Here is a 20,277-nt window from a genome sequence, read left to right on the forward strand (position 1 = left end):
GCGAGGTTGAACAATTTCGAGAAAAAAATACAACTGAGATAAACGAAGTTGAAAACACTCCGTTATCAAAGAGGAACAAGGAAGAACAACTTTGAGCAGCACTCCGAATGAAAAGAGATCCAAGAAAAGATAAGTAGAAAGAACTTTAAAAGGGGCATGACACTCCGGTTAAACGGATAAACCAAGAAAAGAACACGATCCTGACAAAACAAGAAGATGGGTTGAAGAGAGCAACATCGCAATGCCTCCGGAAGAAAGAAATAGAAGATAGATAATTGAAAGAAATAATGGAGAAGAAAATACCAGTTTCTGCCACAAAAGAGCTTGAAAAAGCATCCTTAGGAGAAGGGTCGAACGGAGTTGTTAGAACACCGACAACGAAAAGAATAAGCTTGATATGGTCTTATGGAGTACATCTCAAATTATGAGGTGACAACCTGCCACTCACGGAAAAAAGAATTGGATTGATAAGAACAAGGAGACGAGAAACTATTTCACCGGGAGGATAAATGAAAATCTTGGATCATATATTATCACCATTAATAGCATTACTCCTTAGGGAAAGCTTTAGGTGAAATATAACCCAAGATAATTCCAATGACGAGATTGATGGATTTAAAATATCTCATTCATGACAACATGTGAATCATGAAGCATGAATTCCAAATTATCAAGAATGACATAATACCACCTCCAATAATATGGTAGAAAGAATTTGCACTCCGGATTACAAGATGAAGAAACTTGAGCTGCTTTGAAAAGAATCTTGATGAACACTTCAAGAAGGAATTAATTCGTTGCTGAAGCATCATGTAGAGCCTCCATGAAGAACTCCGGTAAACAAAAAGGATGATCACATGAGAGGAAAGAGAAGTTGATAATATAAGGTGAAGCCTTGGAATGATTAAATGGAGCTTCGGGACGATCTAATGCGGAAACTTTGAACTCCGGAAAGAAAGATGAGCAAAAGAAACCAAGAATTTTTCAATGAACCTCCGGAATAAGGAATTGAATTTACTTGATGAAACAAAAATAAGAATTACATTATGCTTATCCTTCACCAATTAAATTGATGACAATCAACGGATTTGGCATATTACTTATTCTCGTAGAAAAGATTAAGAGAGATATGGCGCCAACTTGAGAAGGTCTTCAACGAACCACCGGTAGGATTTGGAAAAAACGAATGAATTGATACAATAACAAAGGAAGAGAAATCTTGAACGAACCACCGTAGGAATTGGAAATGAACGAAATAAAGGGGTGAATCACCGGTAAGAATTAACAAATGAACGAAGATACATGAGAGAGTTTAGATACAAAAGAACGAAAATGGTCTCTGGCTCGTCCCTGCGCGTACAGACGCCTGCATCCGTGTGCCGTCCTTGCGCTGGGTCGGGCCAGTATCGCTGGAAAAGGGTCAATTCGACCGTTCCTTATCCAACTAAAATGTGTTTTAGAGAACCAGTTAGCTATAAATGTGTTTTAGATTCTAACCAACTAAAATTTTATTTGGCTTATCTAACTAATTCTTGGATAAGGAAAATTTGGTTCTCGTAATACCCAAAATTTGCGTTTTTAGAAAAACGGCTCTAAGACGTTTTTGCGCAAACGCTTTTTAGAAAAACCAGCTCAAAGCTCAGCGTGTGGCATCGAGTTGCATGAAGAATGTCTTCCGCCATGACAAACCATGACGGGCGGCGACTATCACGACGTGTACGACTCGATGGATGGAGGCCTGACCTGCCACAACCACGACCGTCGGTGCTGGCGGCCGGCGGCCGGATGGATCGCTGGCGACTGCGCCGTGTACGGCTACACTGACGGCGACCTCCTGGTCCTCGCCGACGGCGCAACGCTGCCCATGTCCTTCAAAAAACTGGAGCGTCACGTCTCGACGCTCGTTATTTAGCCCCAGCGTGGCCTCCGCCGTGTGTTTGACTGCAATGCATAGTTGCGTATGCACGACACCACGACGGCAGAGTACTACTGCGACACCGACGTGCAGCAGCCCGAGGGAGAGGTTGCGCGGGACCGACGACCTCCTCGCCGGGAGAAACGCCCTGCCACGGCGACAGCGGCATAGCCGCACGCGGAGTCCGGTTGGCCAGATAGAACGTGAGCAGCGGCCAGGGTAGATTCTATGCCGAGGGCGATGACCAGACAAAATCGTTGTGGCCGGAGGGTACTAGGTCAGTAACGACGGAGGAGTCCTAGATCGAAGTTTGAAGGTTCGTCAATGGTGGCCGAGCAGTCAAATTAGGAAGAGGTCACGCGTGAGCTTATGATAGACTAGTTACTATCCAAACAAAGAACTATACAACCGTGATTTATTACTTTCCTAACCCAAACATAATTTTGCATAAACTCATAATCGATAAAATATATTCTAAAACGGGTTTTGCTAAGAATCAGCTAAAAACTGATTTTCTATATACTCGGGGCCAACGCTCCATATCCAAACAACACCTTAGAGCTAAAGCTCTGGCAGCTTTGAGTTTCTTGCTATACCACGGGTCACGCCGCGCTGCTTGATTTTGAACCCGTATCCGACTCGAGCTGAGCACCAGCAGTAGTACTCCTACTAGTAATACAACCGGAAAGAGCAAGAGCCGCACATATAAACAGTGCACACGCGAGACACGTCGCGACTCCTCCGGATCCATCGGGGCCGCGCCGAGAAAGAAGCTGCGCGCTACAGCCCGCCCATCCGGCCAGCCCGCTCCCGCGTCGTCATGCAAGCTCGCGCCGGATCGGCGGCCGGCGCCGCCGCGCTCGCCGCCACGAAGCAGCACCCGGCGGCCGCCTCGTCCCTCTTCGCGCTGCTCTCCCTCTCGCTGCTCCTCCTCCGGCTGCTGCTCCGCCTCCGGCTCGCCGCCTTCCGCGACGCCGCGCTCACGCTCCACCTCCTCGCGCGCCTCCGCATCCGGCCCGTCACCCTCCGCCTCCCCGGCCCGCACGCCACCACGCTCCGCGTCTGGTGCCCGGCCTCGCCGTCCGGCAAGCCGCCGCCGCTGCTCCTCCACGGCTTCGGCGGCGACGCCAAGTGGACGTGGGCGCGCAACCTGGCCGCGCTCTCCCGCAGCTTCCACCTCTACGTGCCGGACCTGGTCTTCTTCGGCTCGCACTCCCGCTCCGCCTCGCCGCTCCGGTCCGTGGCCTTCCAGGCCCGCTGCGCCGCGGACGCGATGCGGCTCCTCGGCGTGGGCCGGTACGACGTGGCCGGGATCAGCTACGGGGGGTTCGTGGCGTACCGGATGGCGGCCGTGGAGGCCCGGGAGAGCGTGGCCAGGGTTGTCATCATGACCAGCGGCGTGGCGGCCACGGTGCAGGAGATGGGCGAGCTGGCGGCGCGGGAGGAGATGGCCGTGGAGGAGGCGCTGCTGCCCGACAGCGCCGCCGGGCTGCGCCGGCTCGTGCACCGGTCCATGCACCGCCCCCCGCCCTGGCTGCCGGACTTCGTGCTCCACGATTTCATCCAGGTCAGTACGCACATACTACGTGTTTGTCTAATTTTTTTTACCTTGATACTCCAGAGTATATAGAAGTTACTGTATCTCTATGTTGTCTTTTCCTGGACGTGTCACAAACCCTTTTTCTCTTTCGAGAGGCGACGTCAGGCGTGTCACAAACTTACCGCGACGGTTAACTAACTTGTCTCCAACGATGCCAGTAGCTAACTGGAGTAGTGTTATAAATCACGTGGTTTGGTTGCGTGTCGCGCTTGCTTGGTTTTGCCTAGGATGGCCACGCCAGCACAGCGCTTGGCGTCCGGCCGATCCATGCATGGCGCACGCAGCAGGCAGGAGTAGTAGCAGGTACCACCTCTGTTGCTGCCGCTGATGACGTGCGCCAACTGCCAAGACGTAGACGGAGCTCAAGTTAGGCCTGCGGATTGTAAACAGTAAGTAAGTAACTAGTCAATCAGTACGCTGGGAAGAGCAGTAGCTGTAGTACATCTGGACGGACGTGTCGACCTCGTCGGTTTCCTTGTTGGGTCTCACACTCACTCTCACCCGGCTGGGTCCGTAAGTGAGGTCGTGGCCCACGTGCCAGTGTCACCACCGTTGGGGCTGATCGATCCGTCCAAATCCAAAACGCTAGCGGACAGCGCTACCGTCCACCGCCGCAGATCAAATCTGTGCTAGGAAAATGCCTGCCCCATCTATGTGGGTCGGTCGCCGGGCGTGGCTGACAGTCCCACCAATAATGCATCCCGAACTTGATTAGACTGCACAACGAGTGAGCAGATACTCTCCAAATTCTTGAATTTCAGGGAGCTGGTGGATTGCCAAACAACCCCTGAGATTCAAGCTATTTAATCAAGCTCTCCTCGTTAAACAAGTCTGGCGGATCATCACGGTCCCGAACTCGCTATGTGCTAGAGCTCTAAAGGCACGGCATTTCCCGGAGATAGATATCATGGCTGCACCTTGTGCTGGAGTAGCCAAGTTGGTACACACGTCAGTGAAGTGTTATCATATAACGAGCCAGGAATCCTTAATTCATGATGTTGAGGAGGGCCCAATATAGGAGGATTTGTTACTGTTCGTACTCCAAATACAAAGGAATAGCCAAGCTTGGGGAGGGCTTGGGCCCTGGCTCGCCACCCACTGCCTCCGCCACCGCATATGACTGTGGCGGTCTGTGTGTGCCGGTGCTGTACGTCAAGTTCCAAGAGCTCCAGAATTCTTATCCTAGTTCTCTCTCAAAAAAAAAAAAGAATTCTTATCCTAGCTCGGGCCGCACAGGGGGCTCCCAGACTGGGCCGCCCAACAGCGCCCAACAGTGCAATTTTTCAAAAAAAAGAAAAAAATCATGCACGTGTGAGGGATCAATCCGGGGACATCAGGCTGGTGAAAGATTGACGCTAGCATTGTAGTTGATGAGCTTCACTATCTAAGTTAACTCTTCTAGTTCTTTAGAGGCGGGTCGCGACTTGTGGTTGCGAGTACCCCATGCCCCAATTGTTTGTAAACCTCGTACTTGATTAATAAAGAAGGTTTACCACTAAAAAAAAGGCATCGTGCATGGTTTTGGGAAGGCGGTTTAGCGTTTTACAATCATTTTTTCTAAGTATAATAGTTTATTTATGATTTTTTAAATAGACGTTGAATATTTTTTATTATACGTTGAACTTTTAAAACACATTTGGATCAATTTTCAAATATATGTTGAATATTTTATTACCCATTAATTTTTAAAAAATTCATGAACAGTTTTAAATCCATGAACACCTTTTGAGCTTCATGAATTTTTTTCTTGATTTTTTAAGATTCATTAACATTTTTTAGAGCAAGGACATTTTTTGGGAATTATTCTTTTTGAATCATGATTTTTTAAAATTAATTGACATTTTTAAGGAATTGTGATTTTGATATAGACGTCGTACACTTTTAAGGAATCGTGACATTTGCAAAGATTTGTATGGCCTGGACCCTCCCTAGCCTGGAGGTTGTTCGGTTGATGCCCTGAATAAGCCTGGGGTGCAGCATTTTATGGTCATTAGCCTGGCTGAAGCACTAGGCATGGTTGTTTGCCTGGCCCAAGCGCTCATATTCGGTCATCTAGCGCTAGCTTGGGATGCTAACATCATTTTCCATTGGCCACTGTCCGATCAAGTCATATGCCAATAATTTTGCATGGGGCTACCTTCATTTAATTAGCAATAGACTGTAAATTATGTTTTTGCCTGGCCTTAGCATCGTTTCTTTCTAGGGTCATCAAACTCCTCTCTCTCCTCTTAATTACCCTGCGACATCAGATTTTTAGCCTATTTGGTTGCCCCTGTATAAGATACGTGCTCGTAAACAAGTCGGCGAGCAGACTTCAGAAATGTTCTTAGTTTAGTTCTCTTAAAGCATGCTCGTAATTTTCAGTGCAGGCTCCAACTTTGCATGGAAATGTAGAAAGAGATAACTAATAACAGAGCATCATGTCCCCGTAAAAAAAAGGAACACATATTAATTTGGTGAACTTTACACCATTTCTGAAGTCTATGCCCTGTGTTTGCTGCAGCTGATGTTCGTGGACCAGAGAAAGGAGAGAACGGAGCTGCTGCGAGAACTACTCAGGAGCGGAGCCGGCATCGATCCCCTCCCGGCTCTCACTCAGGTCAGCCAGCCGCACATTCGAAGCAACATCGATCCATCATCACTTTCCTTTGGATGTTTTTTTCTGAGAAATAACATGCGTGGTTCGATTGTGCTATGCAGAAAACGCTGGTTCTGTGGGGAGACAAGGACCAGGTGTTCCCCGTCGATCTTGGCTACAAACTGCACAGGTATTGAAAAAAACAGGACAGTACTCTAGCTTCCATGAATTCTCTATACTGACGACATTGCTTTTCATTTCAAGAAGATGTATGACAATGGCTATGTTTTTCTGTTGGTGAACGCAGGCATCTAGGCAAGAAATCGAGGCTAGAGATAATCAAGGACGCAGGGCACGCGCTGCAGTTGGAGGGGGCCGACAAGGTCAACAGTTTCATCAAGTCGTTCTTCCTAGATGAACGGGATGAGCCAGAATTCGGCACAACCTGAAACTGAAGCCTGCTCAGAGCATCGGTACTCGCTGGAGAAAATACACGAACTATCCCAGAGGCCCGAATGGTGTACTACATTATAATCTTTTAGGTATGTATAATCATGTAATGTTATGTGTAAAAAAGAGCTACTATGATCTAAATGTCCGCTCAGAAGATTAAAAAAAAAGGAGAGAGATAGGGTGTGATCTGAATGCCTCCGGCCATTCAAAATGGGGTGGAATGGAATGGTGGCTCTGAACTTTGTGTTGTGTTATGTTTTTGTTAACAAGTGCGAGTTTACACGTTTTACGCCGTATGTTTACCGCATTACCGTGTTTCTACTACATTGTAGAGGGTGTTTACTGGTCATAAACATAGTAAATGCTTACTCCGTAGTCAATCCACAATAAATATCTACTCTTATAAAAAACCGAGTTGATGATGATGATGTGCCTGCCATCTCTCCATATTTTAAAGATAAAGCCTCGCTTCGTTATCTCCCACAACCTCATTGTTGAGCAATTAAAAAAAAAGTCTCTGAAACAATCTAGCATGGTGGCCGCTGCCGCCTGCCGGCGCCGTCCATTCCCGTGCCTCCGTCCAGTCCGACCACCAATCGCCACCACGCCCCACTCCTCCTCACCTTATCTCTCATCTTTCTCTAGATATCATTTTTTTTATGAAATTCTCGAGATACCATTTTTCCGATAAAACTCTTGAGATACCATTTTTCTGATAAGATTCTCGAGATACCATTTTTCCGATAAAATTCCTGAGATATTATTAGTTTTTACACATGGGATTACTCCTGCATGGGTCAATCACAACAGGTGTTTTGTAAGAAAATGCATCTTCATGTTCCGTGCAATGCATGGGCATCTTGCTAGTATGCAATCTTATAAACACTTTTGAAATCAATATTGATGCTCGGCTCGAATTTGGGCGGGTTTGCATGCAACAGCAACTTTGCAGGGTTGTTCAGGAGCGCGTCTACGCCACGCCAAGCAAGAGTTCTTCTAGAAAGCAATGCCCTAGCTGGAACAAGAGTACTACTACTACATAAAGCTGTTTGTTTCAATGTGGTTGTCTGCCGCCCTGTCTCACAGACTGTTTCTGTTCTTTCCCGTGGCCGCAAGCGCACGTCGCGTCAAGGCTTCAGTTCAGGCCGCATCTTCTTAATCGTTGGGTGGTTCTTGCCTACGCCAATATATACTTTGATGCCGATTTTGGGGTTATTTTGGTGCAACCTGCCCACTTGATCCATACAAAACCTCACATTTTGTACCGCACGCGAACAACTCATTCGGTCCTCCCGTTCTTCTTCTTCTTCTTCTTCTTCTTCTTCTTTTCCGAGTGGGTGCAGTGCTCCCTTCCGGTCAAAAGAAACGATGCCGGAATCCTCCCCTTGACGGCTACACTTCTCGTCTGAATCCTAATCTAGCTCAACTTGCATCTGTTTAACAGGGACATACTCCTCCATCACACAGCGTGGCGAGTCCAGATTCCGCTGAGATGCCACCGAGGCCCCATTGAAAGCGCCGCCATAGCCGAATTTTCGGGTGGTGGTATACTCAAGGTCCACCCAACCACCGGCCTTCTTCCCTTGCAATCCCGGGGTGCTGCGAGCCCTCCGTTTCTCCCACCAGAACGAACGCCCGCCTTTAAGCTAAGGGGAGCTCCACCAGCACATCGCTATACATCACTGGCGTTCTCACTCTTGATCGATCAGGGGACACGGCCGTCTAGCAGCTTCGAGCCATGGGGGCCGGCCTCAGCCTCGTGCCGCTCATCGACTACTTCGCCCGCCGCGAGTTCCTCGCCGCCGGCCTCCGCCCCCACTCCGTCACGCTCCCCTACCCCGACGGCGGCGACGGCGGGTCCTCGACCTGCACCGTGCACTACTGGGCGCCGGCGGGGGAGCCGCGGCTGCCGCCACTGCTGCTCATCCACGGCTTCGGGCCTCGGGCCACCTGGCAGTGGCGCTGCCAGGTGGGGCCGCTGTCCCGCCAGTTCCACGTCATCGTCCCGGACCTGCTCGGCTTCGGCGGCAGCTCCTGGGACTCGCCCTCGGCGCCGCCGCCGTCGGAGGCCACGCAGGCCGCGGCGCTCGTGGCGCTGCTGGACTCGGTGCAGGGGCTCAAAGGCAAGCGGGTGGCCGTGGCGGGCACGAGCTACGGCGGGTTCGTGGCCTACTGGCTGGCGCGCGCGGCGGGGCCCCGGAGGGTGGGACCCGTGGTGATCGCGAGCTCCGACCTGCTCAAGACGGCGGCCGACGACCGCGCGTTCCTAAAGAGGGCCGGCGAGGGGTGGCGCGGCGCGCACGAGCTGCTCCTGCCGGCCGAGCCCGCCGCCATGAGGAGGCTGATGGAGATGGCTGTGTACCGCCCGCCGCCGGCCATGATGACGCCGGACTTCGTCCTCCGGGACTTCATCCAGGTGCGTGCGTGTACAGAACTACAGATGCCACTTGAGCTCTGGTTAGCCGCCATCTTTTATTTGTCAGAAGGTGACCAACGGCCTGCAAGTCATTATTCTTTAGTCATCATCGGTCTGCATTGTGCATTTGGCAGACGATTTTTAGGAGTGATAATTCAACATTTCAACGTTTTCCATATGAGGATAACTCTAGTTACCGAAGATGAGCATGTGTTGATCTAAAAATCTTCCAATCCAAAACAAAAAAGAATAGTTGGAGCCCCTTTTTTTGCGAATAAATAGTTGGAGCCTTCGACTGACAGCAGAACTTCCAAGCGCAACGCTGAACCTGACACCTCCCGGCTCCCGCCCAACAATCAATCAAATCAGTAGTAATGTGTAGTATAACAGTTCCATCCTCCATGCCAGATTTCGTAAGCATTTATAGTTCCGATCTACTCCTACAGCACTGAATCAGCAGCGCCGATGCAACCGTGCCCGTGCTCTTATTTTTCTTCCCCCCCCCCCTGAAAAATATGGGATCCTCCAAGCTCCGGCACGGCAACTTCACCTGTATTTCAGCTGTGTAACTGTGTTTCCGGTCTTAAAATGGCAGTAGAGCCGGTAGATAGATGTAAGCAATAGTAGGACTGTCGTCCCTTGGGGGACATCAGATAAGAAACAAGAACAGCACTGAACCAGATGATCTTGTTGCCTCCTGTCAGAAACTGTTCATGGACAACAGGGAGCAGCTCACCCATCTTTTCAAGGGGATCACAGTCGGCACCGACAAGTTCCAAGTCACACCATTGTCTCAGGTATACTCTCTATTTCAATGTGCTCACCTAATGCCTGGACCAACGCATTTACTGAAACTCTCTTGTCTCAGCTAACCTTTTTACCACATTGTATGCATTTCTATGCAGGAAGTGTTGATTGTGTGGGGAGAGCACGACCAGTTGTTCCCACTAGACAAGGCCTACGCAATTCAGAGGTACTCGTATAAATGTGTACTCCCTCCGTCCGGAAATACTTATCATCAAAATGGATAAAAGGAGATGTATCTAGGCGTATTTTAGTTCTAGATACATCACTTTTTATTCATTTTGATGACAAGTATTTTCGGACGGAGGAAGTAAATCATTTACTACATGGACCATTTTTTACCGCGTGTGGTATATTTACTTACTAAGTTTCCTTCATGATCAGGTGGTTTCAGTTTGTGTTGGTCACGCACTGATCTGCACTTTGGTTTCAGGTCATTGGATGGGAAAGCTAGAGTGGAGATCATCAAGAAAACGGGCCATACTCCACAGCTCGAGGACCCGGCCCGGTTCAACAACATCATGCTCGACTTCTTGGTGGCTGCGGACAAGCCCGCAGATCCTGCTCGCACCAATGGCAGCTCGCTATGAGATGCATAGCCACCCGCTACTCCACTGATTTGCAATAAGATTTCTTAGCCATTTGGGCCCATGCATTCAGAATTGTTGTGTATACTAATGCGTACATCAATCAGGGTCTATTTGATTTGCATGATTCTTGGATGCAGGATTAGAGTGTCACGTCATCTTTGATATTTGATTATGTACAAAGAAAGCATAAGATTTTTTTCCCCAAAGAATTATAAAGGATAAAAATGCTTCTATGAAATCTAACGTAACTGGATGTCAAAGAAAAATCAGCATGGTATTTTTTTTCTAAAAGGATACCTCCGGACCTTTGCATCGCAGGATGCACACAACCATCATTTTATTGAATAAAGGTAAGGCAACGAGACCAAAAATACCTTGTAACAAAGTGCATAAATGCCAAAAAAGTAGACACATTACAAGATTTGACCAAAAGACACATGCAGCTAAGTCGGCATCTTGCGGCAAACACCTTGAAAAGGGATGACACACCTGTGCCAACGTTGTAGGAACGGTGATAAATTCAGCAAGTTTCAAAAGCAAAACTTAAACCCTAAGCTCTAAGCCCCTAAATCCAAACCCCAAAGCCCTAAGCCCCAAACACTTGATCCTAAAAGCAAATGAAACTTGGTGAAAGTTAGTGAAACTAAGTAAAAACTTAATATTGCGACTATCAAGTTTAAATATTTGAAACTTGGTAAAAATTTAAAAGTTGTCAGAATGCTTTCAAAATTGGTCTTGTCGAAGGTATTCGTCGCAACAAACATGAATATGCAACAATCTTGATTTGGACTTTCAGTTGAAAAGATAGACTAGATTCAAATTTGGAGATGAATTGAAAAGGAATGGGAGGTGGCATGTGTGGAGCATGCAACTCTGCTAAAAGTTGCACGCATGGGCCCATTAGTGGTGATTAAAGGCTAGAACACATGCAATTGACCAAACTACTATACGAATCTCGATGCAAATGGGTGGTTGCGGCAAAGCTCCTTTGTATGGTCTATCTCATGGAGTGTTTATGTTCGTTCATATGGCAGCAAATGCCATTCGCGTTAAGACTTAGAGTTGACTTGTATTGTTGCGTGGTTCTTCTTCGACCAAATATATTCTTTGAAGTTGATGCGATTAATCTGTTGCTCATTCGTGTCACTGGCAGTTGATATATTATTTGTTTCTGCAAATTTTATCGGCATAAAGTACTGATTTAAAACGTCTTACATTTGTTTACATAGGGAGTAGTGCACACAACCATTTTTATTAGCTCAACAATGCCTTACAAGGTAAAACATCGATCCTTTCAAATTCACCGTCTAGGCGACAAAAGACGTTGCACCTACAAGCTTGATGATCATGATCAGGGCCACTTGCCCTGACCTCACCCCTACGCACACCATTTAAAACAGGAGCACCGGTCCAGCAAACCATTGGCGCACATTACATGTGCATGCTACAGAAGTCGTCGTCACCGTCTTTTGCGAACCCATCTTCGGGGTAGGGATCAATGAAATGAGCGGCCCACTGCAGTTTATCTACGAGTTATCAGTGTATGCATTGATCCCATTTATGGTCTACCATTCATCAATGCAAACACCAAACAACTACTATATTTATGATGGTGTGTACACCCTAAACATGTGGTAAATGATGTTGTTATTCAGCATGGGTCTTGACATTTTCTTTCTCGAAGCATACCGAAGAGCTGGATATGGTGCATTAAGATAAAGGATAGGATAACGATTGATACAAAATCTTACAAGTGCTGAAAACAGGGGGGAAAGGCAGATCACCAGACGAGCTACGACCCAAAACCAAAAAACTAAAACCTAGGAGCCAGCAAAAAACTACCAGACCACACCTGAAGCACCAAACACCAGAGAGCTATCTAAGGCCAGAAGCTTTTGCATCGGTTTGGACTTGATCTAGGATTTTCAGGATAAAATTTGATTTGTTAGAAAACATCCAGCTATTCCTCTCCCTTCATATGGTCTATATGATCAACATGGCCAACGAATTCAGGGTTTTTCTCCTGCGCCGTGGAGCCCAGCTTCAGCCGAGTACCACCAACTAATGAAAGTGGCATCACAGGACAGAGGGTGGCATTGCCTTTGATATTGTACGGCTTTGTTCTTTACCGGCGTTATATACTGTGTGCTTTGGTGTTGGGAGTATATCTTACTCATGCGGAGGTCAAATGTATTTTTTATATGTAGTACCAACGGGACATTAGAAGTCGATAAAAATCACTTTTTTATAAGTAAAATAAAAATCTTGTAATACTCTCTTAGATCCATATTAATTATCGATGATTCAGTACAGTTTACTATAAATCAGTAATAGTTAATATGGATCGGAGATACTCCCTCGTCCGGGTTTATTAGGACCTTTATATTTTGGGTCCAATTTTGACCATCTATTTGGCTCAAAAAATCTAGCACATATGCTATAAAAAGTATATTGATAGATTTGTATTTGAAAGAGGTTTCCAACGATACATTATTATGTAGGATATTAACATTTTATAAGTTTAAATCAATGATCAAATTTTGGCGTAAAATAAAAGGGGCTAAGAGCAACTCTAATGAGGCGACCCATTTCGTCCGCGGTCGTCCATTTGGGTCGGCGCGGACAGAAAGGGCGGCCCAATGCGCCGACCTAAACGGACGCGCGTCCGTTTTTCGTCCGCGGGCGACCCATTCCCGGCCAATTTTTGAGCCTGATTTGCGTCGGCGCGGACACGCGACGGACGCGCGCGTGCTCGCCTATTCCTGTCCCCGGACCCGCTGGTCTGTGGCACATTGGCCTCCCTTCTCCCCGGCCAACAAGCAACCCTCGCCCCCGCCTCCTCCGTCACCGACGCCGCCGCCCATTTTTGCCGGCGACTCTTCCAGCTGCCGCCGCCTCCACATCCGCCAGCAACGCCGCCCCTGCCCCCAGTCGCCCGCCGCCGCTGTTTTGCCGTCGGGGAGCAAACTGGTTCCCGCCGCCGCTTCCCCCACCACCCAGCCACCCGCGACCAAGAAGACGCCTCGCCGCCCCCGTCAGATACGACCGGCACGCTCGTCCGACGCTGTCACACTCGTCGGACTCCGGCAGGGCAGCTAGCTGGTCTGGGGGCGCCGCGTCTCCCCTCGCCGGTCGTCTCCTTCTTCGACGTCCGCAAGCTGTTCGACAGTTTGCCAAGGTACGAAAATGGACTCCACCGACGAGTTCTTTTTCCACAATTTCATTTGCGACTCCGACGATTCGTCGTCCGACGACGAGGAGGAGATATTGGCTGCCGTGTTGGTCCATCACCACCTCAACAACCAGCAGCCGTTGTTCCGTGGCTCCATTCCGGGCCACCTCCCGGCGTTGAATCGAACCGGGAGAGCGGGCATTTCCTTCTCTGGAAGGACTACTTTGATACAACAAACCCGTTGTTCAAACATCACAAATTCCGCCGCCGGTTCCGTATGAGTAGGCATGTTTTCAATCGTATTAGAGAGGGAGTGGTCGGCTATGATGACTACTTCGAGTGCAAAGAGGATGCCGTCGGCAAGATTGGTTTCTCCTCTTATCAGAAATGCACTGCCGCCATCCGAATGCTTGCATTCGAAGTGCCCGGTGATCTCATTGACGAGTACGTCCGTATGAGCGTGTCTACATGCCTAGAGTCCCTGTATAAGTTCTGCAAGGCTGTGATTGCTGTGTTTGGCCCTGAGTACTTGAGAGAGCCGACGGCTGAAGATACAACCCGTTTGTTGACGATGAATGCTAGCAGGGGCTTCCCGGGGATGCTTGGCAGTATAGACTGCATGCACTGGGAGTGGAAGAACTGCCCTTATGCTTGGCAAGGGCAGTATAAGGGACATGTCCGGGCTTGCACTGTCATACTAGAGGCCGTGGCGTCTCAAGAATGGATCTGGCACTCTTTCTTTGGTATGGCTGGATCACACAATGATATCAACGTGCTTCAGCGCTCGCCGGTGTTTGCTAGGCTTGCCGAAGGCAACAGCCCACCGGTGAACTTTACTGTCAACGGTCACAACTACGACAAAGGGTATTATTTGGGTGACGATATCTATCCTCAGTGGACCACTATTGTAAAGACAATACCCAACCCTGTCGGAGAGAAAAGGAAAAGATTTGCCCAAGAGCAAGAGAGTGCTAGAAAGGATGTTGAGCGTGCCTTTGATGTTTTGCAATCTCGATGGGGCATCGTTCGGTATCCTGCTAATACATGAAGCACGCAGAAACTATGGGAGGTGATGACTACTTGTGTGATCATGCACAATATGATCGTAGAAGACGAGCACCCGGAACGTCTGTACGATCAAGGCTTCCAATTTCAGGGTGGGAATGTTGTGCCTGAGCATGGAGTAGCGGCAACATTTGAGCAATTCACTCAGTTTCATGAAGACATGCGTGATTGAGAAACTCACGTGCAACTACAAAATGATTTGGTTGAGTATACGTGGACTCATGTTGACAACCAATAGATGTATCTTCTTTTATTCGTTTGCAAAACTATGTGAAACATTTTTATTTTTATTTGGCCTGTAAAACTATACTATTTATTTGGACGGCTCAACTATTTTACTTGTTAAATTTTCATTTCACAATGTGCTGAATGCAATGTAAAATTCAGCGGCCAGCCGACCATGCCTGCACATATGGGTCGGCGCGTTGAACGCGTTGTCGACCCATATGAAAAACAAAACGGATGTCGAGCAGGCGGCCGACCCAAACAAACAAAAAGCAGATGAAATCGCCGTTTGTTTAGGTCGGCCCATTGGAGAACCCGGAGGGAGGTAGTGGTAACATAATTCGTCGTTCTGGGCAGCGCGTCGGTCCATAGCCAAAGCCATACTTGTACTGTACGTACGTGAGCGAGAGCCGAGAGAATTTGCATTGACGTGTCTGTGCTCGCCGCTCGATGCGGCTATAACCACCCACCCAGCTCGTCCGTTTCACTTCGCCGCTCAAGCTACACTGGTGCACGTGCTCGGCGCCGCGCCGCCATGGGCTTCAGCTTCCTCCCCGTGATGGAGTACCTCTCACGCCGCGCCTTCCACGCCGCCGGCCTCTGCCCCCACACCGTCACCCTCCCCTGCGACCCCGGCGAAGGCAGCGGGACCCAAACGATCCACTACTGGGCTCCGGCGCCGGCGGGGGAGCCGCGCCTGCCGCCGCTCCTCCTCATCCACGGCTTCGGGCCCATGGCGACCTGGCAGTGGCGCCGCCAGGTGGGCGCCTTCTCCCGCCGCTTCCACGTCGTCGTCCCGGACCTGCTCTGCTTCGGCGTCTCCGCCCCCTGCCCCTCCTCCCCGGCGCCCTCCGAGTCGGCGCAGGCCGCCGCGCTGGCCGCGCTGCTCGACGCGCTCCCGGGTCTCCCGGCGACGGCGCGCGTCGCCGTGGCCGGCACGAGCTACGGCGGGTTCGTGGCCTACTCCCTGGCGCGCGCGGCGGGGCCCGCGAGGGTCGGCCCCGTGGTGATATCCAACTCGGACCTGCTCAAGACGGCCGAGGACGACCGGGCGTTCCTCCAGCGCGCCGGCGGCGAGTGGGCGAGCGCGGCCGACTTGCTCATGCCGCTGGACGCGCGCACGGCGCGGCGGCTCATGGAGCTGTCGTTCTACCGGAGGCAGGTCACCTCCATGCTGCCGGACTTCCTGATCAGAGAGGCCGTGCAGGTGGCCCGTCCATTGTTGCCGCTGCACCACCCTAATAATTGATCGATAAATGCCAGTACAGTACTGAGCAGTGATCTTGTCAATTCGCAGAGACTTTTCAGTGATAAGAGGGAGGAGAAGATCGAGCTGATGAAGGCCATAACTGTAGGGACTGATGAGTTCCAACTTACGCCCTTGGAGCAGGTAAAAATCTGAACAGAATGAAGGGCAAATTCGACGCAGCCACACTGTATTCTGTTTCTGAAATACAGTAGTGCAACAAAATATTCTGTTAACTTTGCGTTCGATCTTATGAATGGCAGGATGTTTTGCTCGTCTGGGGAGACCACGACCAGATATTCCCTTTGGACAAGGCATTTGCTGTCAAGAGGTAATCCATAGCCATCCCAGTGCAAGAACTGACAGTGACTTGAAATGGTCGATCCTACTTTTGCTCCATTGCTTACCATGGTCCATATATACTGTAAAATACTAGTAAAATTGCCACACTGTAATGCAAATTTGAAAATTGCAGCATAACCCCCTGTCTGCTTACTGCTAGTGTGCTTCCGATGGTTTCAGGTGCTTGGGAGAGAATGTGAGGTTGGAAATCTTCAAGGAAACCGGGCATGTGCCGCAGATGGAGGACCCGAATCGGTTCAACGAGGTCGTCTTGGACTTCTTACTTGCCTCTCAAAAGTCCCCAAACCAGCATGATCAGTAGTTCAAATGGTCAGCTCCGTCCTGAATCCAGAGTACCACAGAGCATTCCTGAACTTGAATGACCCCATACAAAGTTCGCAGGAATTTTGCAATACATATGAAAATGCTCCAAGTTGTTCAGTAATGTTGCTAATGCATCGTACACTATAGTATGTTGTAAATTAGTATATGATTCAGCCCTTGAGCCGGAAGAATGCTTGCAGATACCTGTCTCTGCTGGATCCATTCAGGATGCAGTATAACAAGTACAGTAGCAGAGAAGAACCCTCTAAACTGTGACCTTGTCGTGTAATTTTTGTGGATCTGTTTAGAAAACATTTTTCATTGAGCATACATCATACTATGTGCTAGCCCTACAGATATCCAGTACGCCTTTGCTTCTTAAAACAAATATGTGCATAAACGGCTGTAGTTAACTTCCATCCTCGCAGACTTAGAAGCCAAAAGCCATGTGTTGCTTAATATTTATTTCCCCTTGCTAGTTGCTATGTGTGGAACATGGGTTTTTTGTTTCATTTCCACAAGCAATCAACAAAGTGAGGAACTCATCAGAAAGACCCAAAAAATGGCACTACAGTCAAGCAGTTTGGTTCCACTACATACACATTCAGAAGAAGAAAAATCAGGCCTCAGTGGTAATTCGACATGCCGAATGACAACACACATTTTGATGGAGCACTCCAAAAAATTGCACGAGTCTAGCGAGGAGCACCATCCTCTGCCTCCTGCGATTTCCCCGGGCGGAATCTCCTCATCCACTTCCTCTGGTTGGCGGTGAGCTCGTCAGGGCGCACCGAGCCGGTTTGGGCAGGGAGCTCGGCCGGGAGCGCGGCGGCGGTGCCGGTGAGGGCGTTGAGCACCAGGAAGGCGAGGATGGGGGACAGGTCCAGCCCGCCCAGCGGCGGGATGATGCCCCGGAAGATGTTCAGGTACGGATCACACACCGTGCTGCACGCGATAACAACATCTTCAGAAAGTCACCAGACCAAACTGTGCGTCTGTTCCGTGAAGCAAAAGCCTTTCTGCTTTCGCACTGTCGCGCCTCCTTACGACTTTTAACTAAGATAAGATTATGATTGTGATTGCGATCATTGCGTCTTAGTGGTAGTAGGTGCCAGTGACCAATTTCAAGTTCTCTGAATCATCTTAGTGGTGGTTTTCTGACGCATCATTTGTACTACTGCTGTGCTGGGATGATAATGCGCCTTAGAGTTTGCAATGTGTGCGCGTACCTGAGGGGCGAGACGATCGCGGGCGGCGTGTTGGGGAACCAGGTGAGCACGAGCCGGATGACGAGCACGGTGTTGTAGAGGCTGAGGAAGCTGTTGACGCCGTTGGACACCACCATGCCGGCCACGGACCCGCCCAGCACCGCCGCGAAGCAGCCCTCGCCGCCGGCCAGCGGGCACGCCGCCTGCCGCATCGCCACCATCCTCTGCCTCCCGCTCTGCTCCTCGCATCGGCCGGGCGCGCGACGTTAGTTCGGAAGATCGCCCGCGTGCGCTTTCACGAAGCCCCACTGGGGCGTGGACGTTTGCGTACCTGGGAGAAGGTGGAGAGGTGGTGGCGGAGGTCGAAGAGCGGCCTCAGGAGCGGGTGGGCGGCCGCCGCGGCGGCGAGCTCGTCGAGGCGGCGCGCGAGAGGGGCGAGGTCCGGGGCGGGGAGCGCGCGCGGGCGCTGGGCCCCCGGGAACGGAACGCGGAGTACGGCGAGCAGGAGCGGCGGCGCCGACGCGTGGTGCTGCTGCTGCGGGTCGGCGTGCGGCGAGGCCATTGGATGAGAGTTGGAGCGGGCACGTCGGAGAGACGTGGATGGGGCACGAGACGAGAGGTTGGAGATAACGTTCGAAGCGCGAGATATTAAACAACTTTTGCGGTTTGGCCCTTGTCGCATTACGAAATTCGCCAGAGATCCTCAAAAAGATACGGATATTCATCTATCTATACTACTATTATTAAATCTATCTATATCTATACTAGTATTATTAAACAAGCAAACATATTCATCGCTAAGTGCATACAGCCTTACGTACACACAACAACACGAACTAATTACAGCCGCACGATCAGCGACACTTAATTTAATCTAACCATTAAAATTATATTAACCCACGTCAAAAGTGCGTTTAGCCATTTGTCTAGGCGGACGAAAACTCTGCCGAGAAAGTTCCCCGCCCCGCATCCCGTTCGTGTATCCTATAAACTAGAAAACAAACACCGCGAGAATAAATAAGGCGTTTGAAAAAGAGAAAGAAAATAACTACCATGCATTCGGAGGAGCAATCAGTGGAAACTTACCACGCGGGAGAACAGGGTCGCATGCACCAGGTAATTATTGGGCTCCCGCTAATCAAGGTAGAAAATGAAGAAAATTAAAGCAAGCAAAACCATCTTGAATATTCGTCCTGCAAATAGGACGCCTTAATACGAACAAAGGCGTGGCCCAGCGGCTCTTCACGTTCGCTCACCGGCGCAGCGAACATGTTCGCCACCGATGTCCGCGCTGCCATGGGCAGGAGCCCGGACCATTTGCGCTACTGGCACGCCTTCTCGACATGGTATTCCACGGCCGACGCGGTAAAAAAATGATCTCTTCATTCAATTGGACAAGAACCTTTCCGCCGCTGTTGAGGAAGTCTTCAAGCTTCTCGGTCATGCGTGCGATGCCTTCTCCTCTGGCCCCTACGACGCCGCAGCTGTCTCCCATCATGCAGGATTAGTTCCGATCGCGCTACTCGGCGAAGCCGCTCGCGCCCGAGGCGCCATCGTCTGTCCGGCGAAAAGAAGAGTAGGTCTCGGCCGGCGTGCATGCAGAGAAACCTGGATGGTCAGACGAACTCAGACCACCGCCGGAATCACTATAGACGTACGTCAGTACGTGTATGGCTCCTTCCATGGCACGCGGATTTTTTCCTCGAGGGCAGGAGGCTCGCCAGGTCGGCCATGAGGGGATGTTTTGAATAACTTTTTCCCGGGACAAAAAGTTATTATGGTGATTCTAGGTAACCTATCAAGTCCGTAGTGCTTCAAATATCATGCTATTTACACAAAATTTATCAGGTGTATGTTTCAGCAACAAATCCCCCCCCCCCACACACACGGGTCAAAAACTTATCATGGTGTTTAGTTATCACAGTGCATATGTTTTCATGCTATTTACACATAAAAATGCCAGGGGAGGGAGGTATACTACCGTGCTATTTACACAGAAGATACCGGAGTATCTTTTCAAAAAAAAATGGTCAAAGTTACCATGGTGTTTCTACCTTAGCTATCAGATGTGCGTTGCGTATATTACCATCTATTTACACATAAATTATCGGGTATATTTTCACATTTGTCTTCCCCAATGGTTAAAATTACCACAATGTTTGTATCTAAATTATCAGGTCTATGGCGTGAATATTATCGTGCTATTTACAGAAATTACGGGGGGGGGGGGGTCAATAAATTTATTCCCAATGATCAAAGTTACCACGATGCTTGAAACAAAAAGTTTTTCAGTGCTAACATATTAAAGGCAAAAACATGTCAAAAACAATATTTCCCTT

The 20,277-nt window shown here is 49.4% G+C and overlaps 4 protein-coding genes across 4 annotated transcripts; 3 read left to right on the forward strand and 1 right to left on the reverse strand.

Moving 5' to 3' along the window:
- Positions 1–2,566: 2,566 nt before the first annotated feature.
- LOC123081549 (2-hydroxy-6-oxononadienedioate/2-hydroxy-6-oxononatrienedioate hydrolase) lies at positions 2,567–6,853 on the forward strand. Its single transcript, XM_044504113.1, has 4 exons — positions 2,567–3,482; positions 6,019–6,114; positions 6,216–6,283; positions 6,401–6,853. Exons 1-4 carry the CDS (start codon positions 2,736–2,738, stop codon positions 6,540–6,542), a joined length of 1,053 nt encoding a protein of 350 aa, XP_044360048.1. The 5' UTR covers positions 2,567–2,735; the 3' UTR covers positions 6,543–6,853.
- Positions 6,854–7,634: 781 nt separating this feature from the next.
- Positions 7,635–10,594, forward strand: LOC123084724 (2-hydroxymuconate semialdehyde hydrolase). The gene is made up of 4 exons (XM_044506218.1): positions 7,635–8,962; positions 9,667–9,759; positions 9,868–9,935; positions 10,200–10,594. The coding sequence occupies exons 1-4, from the start codon at positions 8,285–8,287 to the stop codon at positions 10,354–10,356; spliced, it is 996 nt and encodes a 331-aa protein (XP_044362153.1). The 5' UTR covers positions 7,635–8,284; the 3' UTR covers positions 10,357–10,594.
- A 4,537-nt stretch (positions 10,595–15,131) lies between these two features.
- Positions 15,132–17,060, forward strand: LOC123084725 (4,5:9,10-diseco-3-hydroxy-5,9,17-trioxoandrosta-1(10),2-diene-4-oate hydrolase). Its single transcript, XM_044506219.1, has 4 exons — positions 15,132–16,025; positions 16,116–16,208; positions 16,328–16,395; positions 16,587–17,060. Exons 1-4 carry the CDS (start codon positions 15,354–15,356, stop codon positions 16,726–16,728), a joined length of 975 nt encoding a protein of 324 aa, XP_044362154.1. The 5' UTR covers positions 15,132–15,353; the 3' UTR covers positions 16,729–17,060.
- A 212-nt stretch (positions 17,061–17,272) lies between these two features.
- LOC123084726 (ylmG homolog protein 2, chloroplastic) lies at positions 17,273–18,570 on the reverse strand. The gene is made up of 3 exons (XM_044506220.1): positions 18,270–18,570; positions 17,960–18,174; positions 17,273–17,675 (listed from the first exon to the last, which is right to left on the reverse strand). The coding sequence occupies exons 1-3, from the start codon at positions 18,498–18,500 to the stop codon at positions 17,426–17,428; spliced, it is 696 nt and encodes a 231-aa protein (XP_044362155.1). The 5' UTR covers positions 18,501–18,570; the 3' UTR covers positions 17,273–17,425.
- Positions 18,571–20,277: the final 1,707 nt, after the last annotated feature.

This window comes from Triticum aestivum, chromosome 4A (assembly GCF_018294505.1).
Source record: "Triticum aestivum cultivar Chinese Spring chromosome 4A, IWGSC CS RefSeq v2.1, whole genome shotgun sequence".
NCBI lineage: Eukaryota > Viridiplantae > Streptophyta > Magnoliopsida > Poales > Poaceae > Triticum > Triticum aestivum.

Coding starts and splice junctions, on each gene's coding strand:
- LOC123081549 (XM_044504113.1), top strand. CDS start 2,736: ATGCAAGCTCGCGCCGGATCGGCGGCCGGCGCCGCCGCGCTCGCCGCC. Junction 6,115..6,215: donor CCCTCCCGGCTCTCACTCAG/GTCAGCCAGCCG, acceptor TGTGCTATGCAG/AAAACGCTGGTTCTGTGGGG. Junction 6,284..6,400: donor CTTGGCTACAAACTGCACAG/GTATTGAAAAAA, acceptor TGGTGAACGCAG/GCATCTAGGCAAGAAATCGA.
- LOC123084724 (XM_044506218.1), top strand. CDS start 8,285: ATGGGGGCCGGCCTCAGCCTCGTGCCGCTCATCGACTACTTCGCCCGC. Junction 9,760..9,867: donor AAGTCACACCATTGTCTCAG/GTATACTCTCTA, acceptor ATTTCTATGCAG/GAAGTGTTGATTGTGTGGGG. Junction 9,936..10,199: donor AAGGCCTACGCAATTCAGAG/GTACTCGTATAA, acceptor CTTTGGTTTCAG/GTCATTGGATGGGAAAGCTA.
- LOC123084725 (XM_044506219.1), top strand. CDS start 15,354: ATGGGCTTCAGCTTCCTCCCCGTGATGGAGTACCTCTCACGCCGCGCC. Junction 16,209..16,327: donor AACTTACGCCCTTGGAGCAG/GTAAAAATCTGA, acceptor TATGAATGGCAG/GATGTTTTGCTCGTCTGGGG. Junction 16,396..16,586: donor AAGGCATTTGCTGTCAAGAG/GTAATCCATAGC, acceptor CGATGGTTTCAG/GTGCTTGGGAGAGAATGTGA.
- LOC123084726 (XM_044506220.1), bottom strand. CDS start 18,500: ATGGCCTCGCCGCACGCCGACCCGCAGCAGCAGCACCACGCGTCGGCG. Junction 18,175..18,269: donor ACCTCTCCACCTTCTCCCAG/GTACGCAAACGT, acceptor TGCGAGGAGCAG/AGCGGGAGGCAGAGGATGGT. Junction 17,676..17,959: donor GCGATCGTCTCGCCCCTCAG/GTACGCGCACAC, acceptor TATCGCGTGCAG/CACGGTGTGTGATCCGTACC.